This window comes from Bos javanicus, chromosome 29 (genome assembly GCF_032452875.1).
Source record: "Bos javanicus breed banteng chromosome 29, ARS-OSU_banteng_1.0, whole genome shotgun sequence".
In the NCBI taxonomy this organism is placed as follows: Eukaryota; Metazoa; Chordata; class Mammalia; order Artiodactyla; family Bovidae; genus Bos; species Bos javanicus.
This window is the reverse complement of record NC_083896.1, coordinates 767,883-782,662: the sequence shown is the minus strand read 5'-3', so window position 1 is coordinate 782,662 and position 14,780 is coordinate 767,883. Positions and strand designations below refer to the sequence as shown.

General features: G+C 42.8%; 1 protein-coding gene across 1 annotated transcript in view; it reads left to right on the top strand.

Moving 5' to 3' along the window:
- Positions 1–14,780, top strand: part of HEPHL1 (hephaestin like 1) — a 92,155-nt gene that overhangs the window by 65,008 nt on the left and 12,367 nt on the right. The window contains exons 13-14 of the mRNA XM_061405954.1: positions 5,297–5,436; positions 7,966–8,106. Coding sequence (XP_061261938.1) covers positions 5,297–5,436; positions 7,966–8,106 — 281 coding nt within the window. The remainder of the gene's footprint in view (positions 1–5,296; positions 5,437–7,965; positions 8,107–14,780) is intronic.

Here is a 14,780-nt window from a genome sequence, read left to right as displayed (position 1 = left end):
ATTTATTATCACACTTCCCTTGCCCTCTCTTGCCCAGCCTTCATGCACCTTCTGTGGTTATGATCCCCACCAACTCCTCTACATCAGCTTTTAGGAATCATAGCCTGTTCTATTTTTCTTACTCGACCTGTTTTGAGGGTTCAGGCTCATGGAAAGAATATAATGGTGCCACCTTGTGGATAAATGAAGAAACAAAATCACTCAGTTGTAAAAGATTTGCCTCAAGGGTAGGATGCTTTAAAATTCATTCCAAGATTCACCAGGTTTCCCTGGTAGCTCAGCTGGTAAAGAACCCACCTGCAATGCAGGACACTCTGGTTCAATCCCTGGATTGGGAAGATCCGCTGGAGAAGGGGTAGGCTACCCACTCCAGTATTCTTGGGCTTCCCTGGTGGCTCAGACAGTAAAGAATACGCCTGCAATGTGAGACCTGGGTTTGATCCCTTGGTTGCGAACATCCCTTGGGAAGTGCTGCTGCTGCTAAGTCGCTTCAGTCGTGTCCAGCTCTGTGTGACCCCATAGACGGCAGCCCACCAGGCTCCTCTGTCCCTGGGATTCTCCAGGCAAGAACACTAGAGTGGGTTGCCATTTCCTTCTCCAGTGCACGCATGCATGCATGCTAAGTCGCCTCAGTCGTGTCCGACTCTGTGCGACCCCATGGACAGCAGCCCTCCAGGCTCCTCTGTCCACAGGATTCTCCAGGCAAGAATACTGGAGTGGGTTGCCTGGATGGGTAGCCCTTCCCAGGGAGAAGGAAATGTCAACCCACTCCAGTATTTTGCCTGGAGAATCCTGTGGACAGAGGAGCCTGGCAGGCTACGGTCTATGGGGTCACAAAGAGTTGGACATGACTGAGTGACTTTCACTTCACTTCACTTCAATTATTCACCAACACATTTTGTTAAACCAGACACGCCCCCTGCCAAAGTAGTGCTGCTTATACAAGTTAAAAATGGATAATTCAGTATAAAGTGAAATGAATACTAATTTGGTCTTTTCTAAAATAATTATTTCATTAACAGGCTGCTATCTCTGAAGACATTATTGTATAATAATTGTCATATGTACAGTCCTAGCCCATGAGTATATAAGAAATATATCCTTCATTATTTTCTTGAAACTCAGTGTAATTTCTGTTTTCAGCCCCATCCATCCAGGCTGGCAGAAAGAGCTAGCTTTAATCTTCTGGGATTGTCTTTCAAGCTTCTTAGAGAGATAGAGGGTGGTGGGTGTGTCTGCACCCTGTCCCTGCCATTCTGGTCTTGCCCATAAATAAATGACAACAAAGTGAAATGAGAGCATTTTCACCTATTAAAAATATAATAGAAGAGCCACAACCGCAGTCTTCTAGATCAGCACTAATATAGTAGACTGTATCCATACTTGGCTATAGAACACTTGAAATGTGGTAGTCCAAATTGAGATGAACCCTAAGTATAAAACATACATTGAATTTCATAGAATTGGTATGAACAAAAACATAAACTATATAACTAACAAATATCTTACAATTATCACATGATGAAATGATATAATTTTGGTTGTGTTGGGTTAACTGAAATTGTTAAAATTGATTTCGCCTGTTTAAAAAGCAACAGCTCTGTAGATAAAAATGCAGGACAGAGTTGCAGTGACAGGTTGTCCCAGTGGCAGTCTGTGGCACCCCCATAGATCAGAGCCCAGGAGCAAATGCCCTCCTACCCCAGTTACTATGCATCTGCCATCTGACCCGAGGCCATATCTTAGGACATCTCCAGGTTTCAAACCCCCCCTCAGTATGGGTTTTCCCTGAAACATTTTTTGTCCTGGTCAGCACAGACCCTCTGCCTCACCTTGGAACCTGGAAGTCTTTCCCTGTGGCTTCCTAAGAACATAGTGGGGAGAACTCAGGATCCCAGAAAGGCAACAAATGGGACTGTCAGCACAATGCCAGCATCTATGCAGTGGGAGGGAATTTGAAAACAAAGAGTAGGTTGCTACAGAGAATTCCCTCATAGCTCATCTGGTAAATAATCTGCCTGCAATGCAAGAGACCCCAGTTTGATCTCTGGGTGGGGAAGATCCCCTGGGGAAGGGAAAGGCTACCCACTCCAGTATTCTGGCCTGGAGAATTCCATGGACTGTATAGTCCATGGGGCCGCAAAGAGTTGGACGTGACTGAGCGACTTTCACTTCACTTCCTAGCACTCTTGAACTTGTGGACTGATGCACATGTAATTTAACTAACCTGGAATTTGAGGTAAGACTCAGCATCTATTGAGCACCATCTCTTGTAAGCCAGGCCTTTTGCTGAGCATTTCCCACTCCATCAGCTCTGGCCCAGCACTGTTACATGACCTCCCAGTGAGATGACGATAGAGTAAGCGCTCAGGTGGTTCTTAACAGGTGTCTGAGGCTGACATAGCTTTATATGTCCCAACTCCTATGATCCTCACATCACTCCTGGGAGTTGGGTGAATTATTATCACCTCATTTTGCAGAGAAGGGAAGCTAGAAAACAGCACAGGTAGCTCAAGAGTCTGGGCTTGTCACCACCACACATGCTTCTAGGACTCCTGGAAAATAAAAGTAGAAGAAAATTCTCTTCCTTGGAAAGCACACAGTGCAGGGTAGAAGGTATATACATGCATTTGTAAAATACCTACTGTGTGCTCGGGACTGTGCAGAGTGCTGAGAAGGGCACACAGGGTCCTTTCCACACAGACTTCATGTTCCGGTGGGGGAAGACATTAGAGCAAACACGCTGAGTCGTACAGGCACTGTGGGAGAGGGAGAGGGTGGGTGGTCAGGGAAGGCTTCTGGGAGGAGGTGGTCTTTGAAGGGAGGGCCTGTTGAAGAGGTGAACAGCACAGGAAGGCAGCATGGGAAAGCCCTGCAGGTGTGGAGGGCCTGCAGGGTTCACGAGAGGGAGTGTGTAGAACTGCGTGAGCACAGAGCGTTTGGGTGGCGGTGATGGAAACCAGGTTTGGGAGCTTGGCAGAGACAAGTGGGGAAGTTTTGTTGTTCAGCCGCTAGGTCATGTCCGATTCATTTCCACCCCATGGACTGCAGCCCTCCAGGCTCCTCTGTCCTCCACTGTCTCCCAAAGTTTGCTCAAATTCTTGTCCATTGAGTCGGTGATGCTACCTAACCATCTCATCCTCTGCCGCCTCCTTCCTCTTTTGCTTTGTCTTTCCCAGCATCAGGGTCTTTTCCAATATGTCGGCTCTTCGCATCAGGGAAAGGGGTATGAAAGCTAAATCAAGGAGTCTGCCAGTGGGAAGCCATAAAAATCTTTTCGACAAGGACTGATGTATTCAAATGTGTAGTTTAGGATCTCTCTGCCTGTAGTGTAGAGAGGAGAGGGAAGGGAGGAGAATCGGGAGCAGAGAACATGGTTAGGAACAGTTTCAGTTAATACGGGTGAGTCAACAGATGAAGTCGGTGACTTAGGTTATAGTGTGGGGAGTTTGACCATGGGAAATGGAAGGATGTGAGACACAATATATTTTGGAGATGAAGTTGATAGATTTGTTTCTGTCTCTTGTAGTGATCTATGTTGTTACTAGATAAAATATAGAGTTGATCCTCATTATTTGCAGATTTCATATTTGCAAAATTGCCCACTTGCTGAAATTTATCTGTAACCCTCAAATCAATTCTTGTGGTGCTTTCATGGTCACTTGCAGATATGAATAGAACAGTGAAAAATTTGTGTCACCTGATGTTCACATTCCCAGCAGAGGTCAAACCAACAAGGCATCTCTCTGTTTCCTTGTTTTAGCTCTTCCAACTGTCCTTTTAGTCATCTATTTAGTGTCACTTTTTTCTTCTTTGTGCTTTTTGTTGGTGACTTAGCTGTTTAAAATGTCCCTCCCCACCCAGAGTAAGGCTGAAATGCTGTCTAGGATTCCCGAGCACGGAAGGTAGTGCTGTAATATACCTAACAGAGGAAAAACAGGTTTTAGATAAGCTTCATTCAGGCATGAGTCAGTGTATTATCGGTCATGAGTTCAGTGATTATGGATCAGTAATATATATCACATGATATGTCTTTAAACAGAAACACACATCTATCGAATTTATATATTGATCTGTTGATAAATATATTGTAACCAGAGATTCGAAGGAACTTAACCCTGTATTTCCCTTAGGAACAATGGTTCAGTATTTGGAGTGACTCTCCAAATACTGAATAGAGCACACTATTGTGAATAACAAGAATCAACTGTATTTATATTTGTATATAAGTATATGCAGAATATGGGGCTTCCCTGGTGGCCCAATGGTAAAGAATCCACCTGCAATTCAGGAGCCACAGGAAGCATGGGTTCGATCCCTGGGTTGGAAGATCCCCTGGAGGAGGGCATGGCAACCCACTCCAGTGTTCTTGCCTGGAGAATCCCATGGACAGAGGAGCCTGGTGAGTTACAGTCCATAGGGTCAAAAAGAGTCAGACCTAACTGAAGAGACTTTGCACACATGCATATGCGCAATACACAACCCACAGACTTTCTTGAGATCTTTACAGTGGAAAAACATAGCAGGGTACAGAACAACATATGAAATCTGAAGGAATGCAGGGTGGTGGGGTGTGCGCATGTGCATGGATGAACATTTGCGTGAGGCTGGTTGGTCCCAGGAAGCTAATGTAATCTCAAAGTGCCTTTGGGAGTCTCTGACTAAGTCTGGCACTATGCAGCACCCAGCAGGGTTCATTTGTTTTTTTTGTTTTAATTGAGACTAATTGCTTTACAATGTTGTGTTGGTTTCTGCCACACAACATGAATCAGCTGTAAGTCTGCATATATCGCCTCCCTCTCAAGTCTCCCTCACCACTCACCACTCTTTCCTCATCATTGGTCCCTCCAGGCTATCACAGAACATCAAACTGAACCCCCTGTGTTATAGAGCAGCCAGCTGGCTATCTATGCAGCAGCAGCTCTCTATTTGACACATGGTGGTGTGCATGTGTGTCAGTGACACTCTCTCAATTCGTCCTGCCCTCTCCTTCCCCCACTGCATCCACGAGTCTGTTCTCTGTGTCCCAGCAGGGCTCTAGAGCAGTGGTTCCCAAGAGTGGAAGGTAGGCTGATGCTGGACTGCCACATGTAAAGCCCCAGAGATGCTTTCAAATGCAGATTCCTGGCCCCACTTCCATAAAGTCTGATGTAAACGGCCAGCTCCCCAGGGAGATCCTGATCATAGCCAGGTTTTGGAAGCACTGCTCCAGTGCCCACACCTCCAAATCATGCAGAAGCACTCAAGGTTTTTCTACCCTCTAACGACTTTAATTCCTGTTGCTTCTGATTTGCAGACATGGAGATATATTCATGAACCACACTGAAAACTGGATCGGCTCTCAGTACAAGAAAGTGGTTTACAGGGAATACACCAATGGAGAATTTGTAGAGATCAAAGCTCGACCGCCACGAGAGGAGCATTTGGCACTCCTGGGTATGGCACAGATCACAGCTGTGCACTGCCAGCACACACACACACACACACACACACAGACACCCGGTTAGACATCTGCCCAAGAAGGAGTAGAAGCAACAGAGTAGCCTGACTGCATTCATCCAAGGGAGACAGCTTTCTGCTCTCTCATCATCAGGGAGCATGCTGCGTGCTCAGCTCGCACAAACAGTAGCATAAGAAGACCGGCAGATGACACACAAACAGGAATCCCTGTCATCCAGGCAGTCTAACCAGCACCTGCTGCCATGAAGGTCCTTGGCCACCCCTCTGCTGAGCCAGGAAACTTTCATATGAAACACCGATGCCTCAGAACAGCAGGCATAGTGTTCACATAGCTTCTCCAAGGTCATCCATGGCCAGTGCCTTCACAACATACCATGAAAATCATTCTGACAAAAGAGAAACCTTTTACTCAAGAAGCAGTGCTTGGGTGAACAGCATGGATTCAGTTCCGGGGGCCCTGACTTCCTGGCCTTCTCAGAACTGACTCCATCTGTCTGACGCCCTGGGCTGCCCAAGAGATAGGATAAGCTCTTCTTGCTAACCTTCCCTACTTGTCGTCACCTGAGTGTCACCCCATCGTGAAGAAGAGATCTTAAAGCAGAGGGCTAATCTAGATGACTTTTCCGTTTTTAAATGTACAAGGCAACTTATATAAATACTAAGGCTTTAATATGTTTCTTATTATCAAAATAATGCACCACACGATTATTAGATTCATAAATTATTAACTGGCCCATCCATCTTCACCATCTGCTAACATCAGCTCCCAAGCTTGTTTTTCATACCAATGAGTCATCTCCCATGGGAACATTCCTTCTTTTGAGTCTCTAAGTCAGAGAACAGATCTCTGAAGAATGGGTGCTGATTCTGCAGAGGGGGCTGGGCTCAATTTGGTCTGCTCAGGAAAAGGAAAAAGACCAGTGACTACATCAGAGGCAAGCTCTGCACCACGTTAGTCAGGGGAGCAGAAGGGCCATCTGTTCGTTTGCTGCAGATCAGGGAGAGGCCTTAACCCCAGAAACTGCCAAGACCCCAGGATAGCACACTGGCCATCAATGCTTCACCCCTTCTCACCAAAACAGCAAAGCATGTGCAATTTAAGTGGTAATGAAAATATGTTGATTTTATTACATGTATGCACATGGCCCATCTGTAACTCTACCCCAAAACTACTTTTAAAAACATGCCTAAATTTTTCTTTTCTAGCTTTATCATTTAAAAAATACAGTGTGCTTTACAGACACTGTCTGATTCATACTAAATATTTGTTTTAAAGATAATAATAGTCCAACAAATTTCAGATTTATTTAGGCCTTTATCAGTACAGTCCAAGACTGGTTCCAGGAGATTGGTTCCGGGAACTTCACGGGCACCAAAATGCGCAAGTCTCTTGCAGTAAATGGCTTAGTACTGTTGTCCCTCTATGTCTGCATCCATGAATACCGACAGCCAACTGCATTTCTCAGGAAAGCATTAAAACCACGGTTGAACCAGTGAACAGTGGATGTGCGTGGTCAGACTCAACTGTGAGTGTATTTCCCTGTGAACATAGTGTGCAGATACATTCCAAGAACCTCACGGATCAGATCTGAGGTGCTTCCACTGGAAGTCTGTTTCCACCTCTCTCAAGTGATCCCTGTGTGAGTGATGCTCTGTCAGTGTGGCTGAGCAAACTGCATTTGTGCCTTGTTTTGGGGACCAACAGGCACCTGTGCTGGATGAGGGCATCCCACGGCAATGAGGGTAGACCTCTCCAGGGATGTGTGTGCCGATTTCCATTGGCACTCATGCTGGTTGCTTCTAACAGAAATGTGTACACACAACTTTCTGAAGAGTGCACGTCTCATGCAGGTATCCAAATACCGAGAAATAGCATTGGATATTTGGACATACATTAGTGAAATCACCATATTGATCATAAATCAATATGTTTATGTTTTAATTTTGTTGTCTTAGAAATTCCTTTTATAGTCATTATTTCATTGCATCCTCACTATTATTTTATCTACTTACCAGATAATGAGCAATTTTAAGCTAACCAAAGGTTACACACAGGGGGATTACAATGGAAAGTCACCACGTGTTGTGGATATAGTTTTTCCTGAAGAGTACGTCTTAGCAGTAGTAAAAATTTAAGCATTTATTGAGTACTATGTCTCAATTTACTGAAATTAGCACTTTACATATGTTACTTTATCTAATCCTTACTGTAACCCTTTAAGAAAGGTAAGACCATGTTACAGATGAGGAATTTGACTCAGGTAGGTTACTTGACTTACTCAAAGCCTCTCTAATAAGTAAGAGAAGGAGGCAGGATTTGAAACCTGATTGATCCAACTGCAAAACATGACATGATATTTAATGCTAACCAATGTCACCTGCTAGAGGAAATACACTAATAACAAGGTAACCTTTGTTTATTTTGTCAAATACTACCCACATGTGAATTACACCAATGTTGAAAAGAGCAACGATAATGCACACAGACCTGTGTTTTGCCTTTAGGCCCGATGATTCACGCCGAGGTTGGGGACTCCATCCTGATCATATTTATGAACAAGGCCAGTCGGCCCTACTCCATCTCAGCCCAGGGTGTGGAGGACGTGGATAGTGGGAAGCGGCTCCAAGTGCCTGTCACAAAGCCAGGTAACTTACCCCAGAGGTCTGCTCCATGCTGATGAGTACTCCAGGCTCAACTTCTTTCTTGTCTGATCTCTGACAGGTCTTGGAAAGCTCATTGTAACATTATTACTCCATTACGTTCCATCCATTACCCTGATACGAAATTACTATTCAGCCAATGACTGTTTATGGAGTTTCTAGGGCTCAATTAGAGTCCTTAAAGGGTATTAAGACATAATAACAGCTAGTACATATTGAATGTTAACCTTGTGCCAGCTTTTAAATTTAGAAAAAAATTTAAAAACTTACTTATAATAACTCAGGGAGGTAGACACTAACATATTTCATTGAGCCTGATACCACTGATTATAATGGCCATCATTACTTTGTTATTAAAGAAAAAAAAAGTGCTGTCAGGACCTCCCTGGTGGTTGAGTGGTTAAGAATCTGCCTCCCAATGTGGGGGACCCGGTTCAATCCCTGACCACGGAGCTAAGACCCCACGTGTAACTAAGCCTGCAACTGCCACTACTGAGCCCTTGAGCTCTGGAGCCCACACACTGCAAGATCCTGTGTGTTGCAACTAAGACCCAAAGTGGCCAAGTAAATAAATATATATTTTAAATGCTGCCAATTAAACTTTAACATGCCACTGATGGAAAGATACATCTTGGCATCAGATATGCTAAATTGTGAAAATGCACATCCTGTTATTGATGAAATCTGGTGGTGTTACGTTCATTTAACAGGTGACTGAGGCAAAGAGGAGTAAAGAGGTCAACCAGGACAGACATTAGTAATGGTGGAGCCTGTTTGACCTCAGGACCTGAGCTCTTAACCATGCATTTCTCTCAAGATGCTTAAAATGAGTTTGGAAGAAAAAAAAAGACAAGATGAATCATTTCAGCAATAATACAGATTATACATGTTGAAATTCTAAGTGGTGAAGATTTTCAAGAATATATCTGAGAAGGTTGATAAAATTTCAGAGAAAGAAAATCCATGAAGACTCATTTAATTAGGAACAGTTAAGAAAAGCTTTATAAAAGAGATAGAACTCTAATTGTTTTTTTAATTGAAGTATATAGTTGATTTACAATGTTGTGCCAAACTCCAAAGTATAACATACTGACTCAGTTATACACATGATATCATTCACATGTGGAATCCAAAATATTGCGCAAGGGAATCTATCTACAAAACAGAAACAGACTCATAGCATAGAGAACAGACTTGTGGTTGCCAAGGCACAGGGCGGGAGAGGGATGGACTGGGAGTCTGGGGTTAGTTCAGTTCAGCTGCTCAGTCATGTCTGACTCTTTGCGACCCCATGAACCATAGCACGCCAGGCCTCCCTGTCCATCACCAATTCCCGGAGTTTACCCAAACTCATGTCCATTGAGTCAGTGATGCCATCTAACCATCTCATCCTCTGTCGTCCCCTTCTCCTCCTGCCCTCAATCTTTCCCAACATCAGGGTCTTTTCAAATGAGTCAGCTCTTCGCATCAAGTGGCCAAAGTATTGGAGTTTCAGCTTCAGCATCAGTCCTTCCAATGAATATTCAGGACTGATTTCCTCTAGGATTGACTAGTTAGAACTCCTTGCAGTCCAGGGACTCTCAAGAATCTTCTCCAACACCACAGTTCAAAAGCGTCAATTCTCCAGTGTGCAGCTTTCTTTATGGTCTAACTCTCACATCCATATATGACTACTGGAAAAATCAGAGCTTTGACTAGATGGACCTTTGTAGGCAAAGTAATGTCAGCTTTTTAATATGCTGTCTAGGTTTCTCATGGCTTTTCTTACAAGGAGCAAGTGTCTTTTAATTTCATGGCTGAAATCACCATCTGCAGTGATTTTGGAGGCCAAAAAAATAAAATCAGCCACTGTTTCCACTGTTTCTCCATCTATTTTCCATGAAGTGATGGGACCAGATGCCATGATCTTAGTTTTTTGAATGTTGAGCTTTAAGCCAACTTTTTCACTTTCCTCTTTCACTTTCATCAAGAGGCTCTTTTGTTCTTCTTCGCTTTCTGCCATAAGGGTGGTGTCTTCTGCATATCTGAGGTTATTGATATTTCTCCTGGCAATCTTGATTCCAGCTGTGCTTCATCCAGCCCAGCGTTTCTCATGATGTACTCTGCATATAAGTTAAATAAGCAGAGTGATTATATACAGCTTTGATGTGTTTAAAAGATGCATTGAAAGGTGAGAAGATTTCATAATATAATGAGCTTCCATAAATTTTACACAGTTGAAATGTGGTTGTAATAAGTGTTAAGAGCCCCTGTTACAAAACTGATAGCAACCCCATAGGTATAATTATGGGGGAGTTATATTCCCTTTTACCTCTTATGACTACATAATAACACTATAATAATACTATCAGTTCAGTTGCTCAGTCATGTCCGATTCTTTGCGACCCCATAGACTGCAGCACGCCAGGCTTCCCTGTCCATCACCAACTCCCGGAGCTTGCTCAAACTCATGTCCATCGAGTTGGTGATGCCATCTAACCATCTCATCCTCTGTCGTCCCCTTCTCCTCTTGCCCTCAATCTTTCCCTGCATCAGGGTCTTTTCCAATAAGTCAGTTCTTTGCATCAGGTGGCCAAAGTGTTGGAGTTTCAGCTTCAGCATCAGTCCTTCCAATGAATATTCAGGACTGATTTCCTTTAGGATGGACTGGTTGGATCTCCTTGCAGTCCAGGGACTCTCAAGAGTCTTCTCCAACACCACAATTCAAAAGCATCAGTTCTTCAGTGCTAAGCTTTCTTTATAGTCCAACTCTGACATCCATACATGACTACTGGAAAAACCATAGCTTTGGCTAGATGGACCTTTGTCGGCATAGTAATGTCTCTGCCTTTTAAACGCTGTCTAGTTTGGTCACTTTTTCTTCCAAGGAGCAAGTGTCTTTTAATTTCATGGCTGCATTCACCATCTGCAGTGATTTTGGAGCCCAAACAAATAAAGTCTTTAACTATTTCCATTGTTCCCCATCTATTTGCCATGAAGTGATGGGACCAGATGCCATGATCTTTGTTTTCTGAATGTTGAGTTTTAAGCCAACTTTTTCACTCTGCTCTTTCACTTTCATTAAGAGGCTCTTTAGTCCCTCTTCACTTTCTGTCATAGGGTGGTGTCATCTGCATATCTGATGTTACTGATATTTCTCCTGGCAATCTTGATTCTAGCTTGTGCTTCACCCAGCCTGGAATTTTGCATGATATACTCTGCATATAAGTTAAATAAGCAGGGTGACAGTACACAGCCTTGATGTACTCCTTTCCTGATTTGGAACCAGTCTTGTTTCATGTCCTGTTCCAACTGTTGCTTCCTGACCTGCATACAGATTTCTCAGGAGGCAGGTAAGGTGGTCTGGTATTCCCATCTCTTTAAGAATTTTCCACAGTTTGGTGTGATCCACACAGTCAAAGGCTTTGGCAGAGTCAATAAAGCAGAAGTAGATGTTTTTCTGGAACTCTCTTGCTTTTTTGATGATCCAACGGATGTTGGCGATTTGATCTCTGGTTCCTCTGCCTTTTCTAAATCCAGCTTGAACTTCTGGAAGTTCTCAGTTCATGTACTGTTGAAGCCTGGCTTCGAGAATTTTGAGCATTACTTTGCTAGTGTGTGAGATGAGTACAATTGTGTTGTAGTTTGAGCATTCTTTGGCATTGCCTTTCCTTGGGATTGGAATGAAAACTGATCTTTTCCAGAAATGGTGTGGACCTAACAGAAACAGAAGATATTAAGAAGAGGTGGCAAGAATACACAGAAGAACAGAACAACTATAACAATGCTATAGCAATTTCAATAAAGATCATTAAATCAAAAATTTAAAGATGTAAAAAATAAGAAAAGAAAACAATATAATGAATCAAAAAGTTAGCAAGGTACCTGTTCAAGGATGGGGTTGTGGGAAGGAAAATCTTTACTGGTTACTATTCCAATTTCTGCCACTTCCTATTCCCAGTATCAAAAGCTGCTTCAACCTGCTTCAAGAAACTTTTCATGAACATCTAAATGTCTATATACAGAGAAACAAGTAAATTTGGGAATCTTTTTATAGTGGACCATTGTGTGGCCATAAAATGACATTTAAGAAAGATTTAACGAACAAGTTTTAATGAAAAAAAAGTTTTAAATTACATGGTAAAGACTTGTTAAGCAACATACAAATATATAAGACAGACTAGAAGGGAAATAAGCCAAAATGTTAATAATGGTTTTATCTTCATGGTGGTATTTTAAACAGCAACGTGATCATCTTTTCTACTTCACATGTTTTGTACTTTCTTCTTCCCTTCTTGCTTCGATGAAGAGGGAAATGGTTTAAAATGGATAAAAAAAACTATTAAATATATTTATTTTTGATGGTTGAAGCAGCTTCAGAGGGAGGAAGAAAGATGCCTATCAGGCCTGAGGGTTGAGGGGGCTCTGGTAGGGCTTTGGGAAAGCTGGCGTGACCCCTCCTGGTGGATGTACCCTCTTGGTGAAGACTGACAAGGGACACAGCTCCAATTCTCTAGGCTGACTGGACTCCTAAGAGTCCTAGGTAGGAAGGCTGTCAGAGTAGGAAGAAGAATTATTATAGATTGTGGCAATGGAGCATTTTTTCTTTTTTAAATTAGAGCCAGAGGTATTCAGTCCCCACAGGAGTTTCAAATAAGTCTGAAAGTTTTGGGAGAACCCAAAGATTGGGGGTAGGAGCAAGAGACTAACTTAGTTCAGGCAAGTTGGATAAGAAAGTTTAATCAGGGCATGCATGTGATGAAGAGTGCAAGTTAGCATTTTAAGAAAAGTAAGCTCCCTCAGGACTCTGTCATCTTGGATTGGATTGCCCTTATCTCCTGCAAGAACTCCAAAATTGCAACTCACTTCTGAACAACCATTGACAGGAGAATGTTGGATCCAACCAAAAAAGGATACCCATTTTTTTAGGTATCCTTTTTTAAAGGATACCTTTTTTTAAAGGTATTCAATAAAAGACAGAAATGGTATGGACCTAACAGAAGCAGAAGATATTAAGAAGAGGTGGCAAGAATACACAAAAGAACTATACAAAAAAGATCTTTATGACCCAGATGACCATGATGGTGTGATCACTCACCTAGAGCCAGACATCATGGAATGCAAAGTCAAGTGGGCCTTAGGAAGTGTCACTACAAACAAAGCTAGTGGAGGTGATGGAATTCAAGTGCTGCACTCAGTATGCCAGCAAATTTGGAAAACTCAGCAGTGGCCACAAGACTGGAAAAGGTCAGTTTTCATTCCAATCCCAAAGAATGTTCAAACTGCCACGCAATTGCACTCATCTCACACACTAGGAAAGTAATGCTCAAAATTCTCCAAGCCAGGCTTCAGCAATATGTGAACCATGAACTTCCAGATGTTCAAGCTGGATTTAGAAAAGGCAGAGGAACTGGAGATCAAATCGCCAACATCTGTTGGGTTATAGAAGAAGCAAGAGAATTCAAAAAACCATCTGCTTCTGTTCTATTGACTATGCTAAAGCCTTTGACTGTGCGGCTCACACCAAACTATGGAAAATTCTTAAAGAGATGGGAATACTAGACCACCTTACCTGCCTCCTGAGAAATCTATATTCAGGTTAAGAAACAACAGTTAGAACTGAACATGGAACACCTGACTGGCTCCAAATTGATAAAGGTATATGCCAAGGCTGTGTATTGTCACCCTGATTATTTAACTTATATGCAGAGTGTATCATGTAAAATGCTGGGCTGGATGAAGCACAAGCTGGAATCAAGATTGCCAGGAGAAATATCAACAACTTCAGATATGCAGATGACACCACCCTTATGGCAGAAAGTGAAGAGGAACTAAAGAGCCTCTGGATGAAAGTGAAAGAAGAGAGTGAAAAAGTTGGCTTAAAACTCAACATTCAGAAAACGAAGATCATGGCACCTGGTCCCGTCATTTCATGGCAAATAGATGGGGAACAATGGAAATAGTGAAAAACTTTATTTGTTTGTGCTCTAGAATCACTGTAGATGGTGACTGCAGCCATGAAATTAAAAGATACTTGCTCTTTGGAAGAAAAACCATGACCAGCTTAGACAGCACATTAAAAAGCAGAGACATTACTCTGCCGACAAAGGTCCATCTAGTCAAAGCTATGGTTTTTCCAGTAGTCATGTATGGATGTGAGCGTTGGATCATTAAGAAACCTGAGTGCTGAACAATTGATGCTTTTGAACTGTGGTGTCGGAGAAGACTCTTGAGAGTCCCCTGGACTGCAAGGAGATCCAACCAGTCCATCCTAAAGGAAATCAGTCCTGAATATTCATTGGAAGGACTGATGCTGAAGCTGAAACTCCAATACTTTGGCCACTTGATGCGAAGAGCTGACTCATTTGAAAAGACCCTGATGCTGGGAAAGATTGAAGGCGGGAGGAGAAGGAGATGACGGAGGATGAGATGGTTGGATGGCATCACCGACTAGATGGACATGAGTTTGAGTAAACTCATGGAGTTGGTGATAGACAGGGAGGCCTGGCTTGCTGCAGTCCATGGTTCACAAAGAGTTGGACACAATTGAACTGAAGCCCCCTCAGATTTCCCCTCTCCTTCTTCTCCCCTTCCTCCATTTTCTTCATCTTCTTTTCATTATATCACTCAACAAACATTTACTGAGCATCCTCTTTTTGTTGAGAACTTGGCTTCCAGGT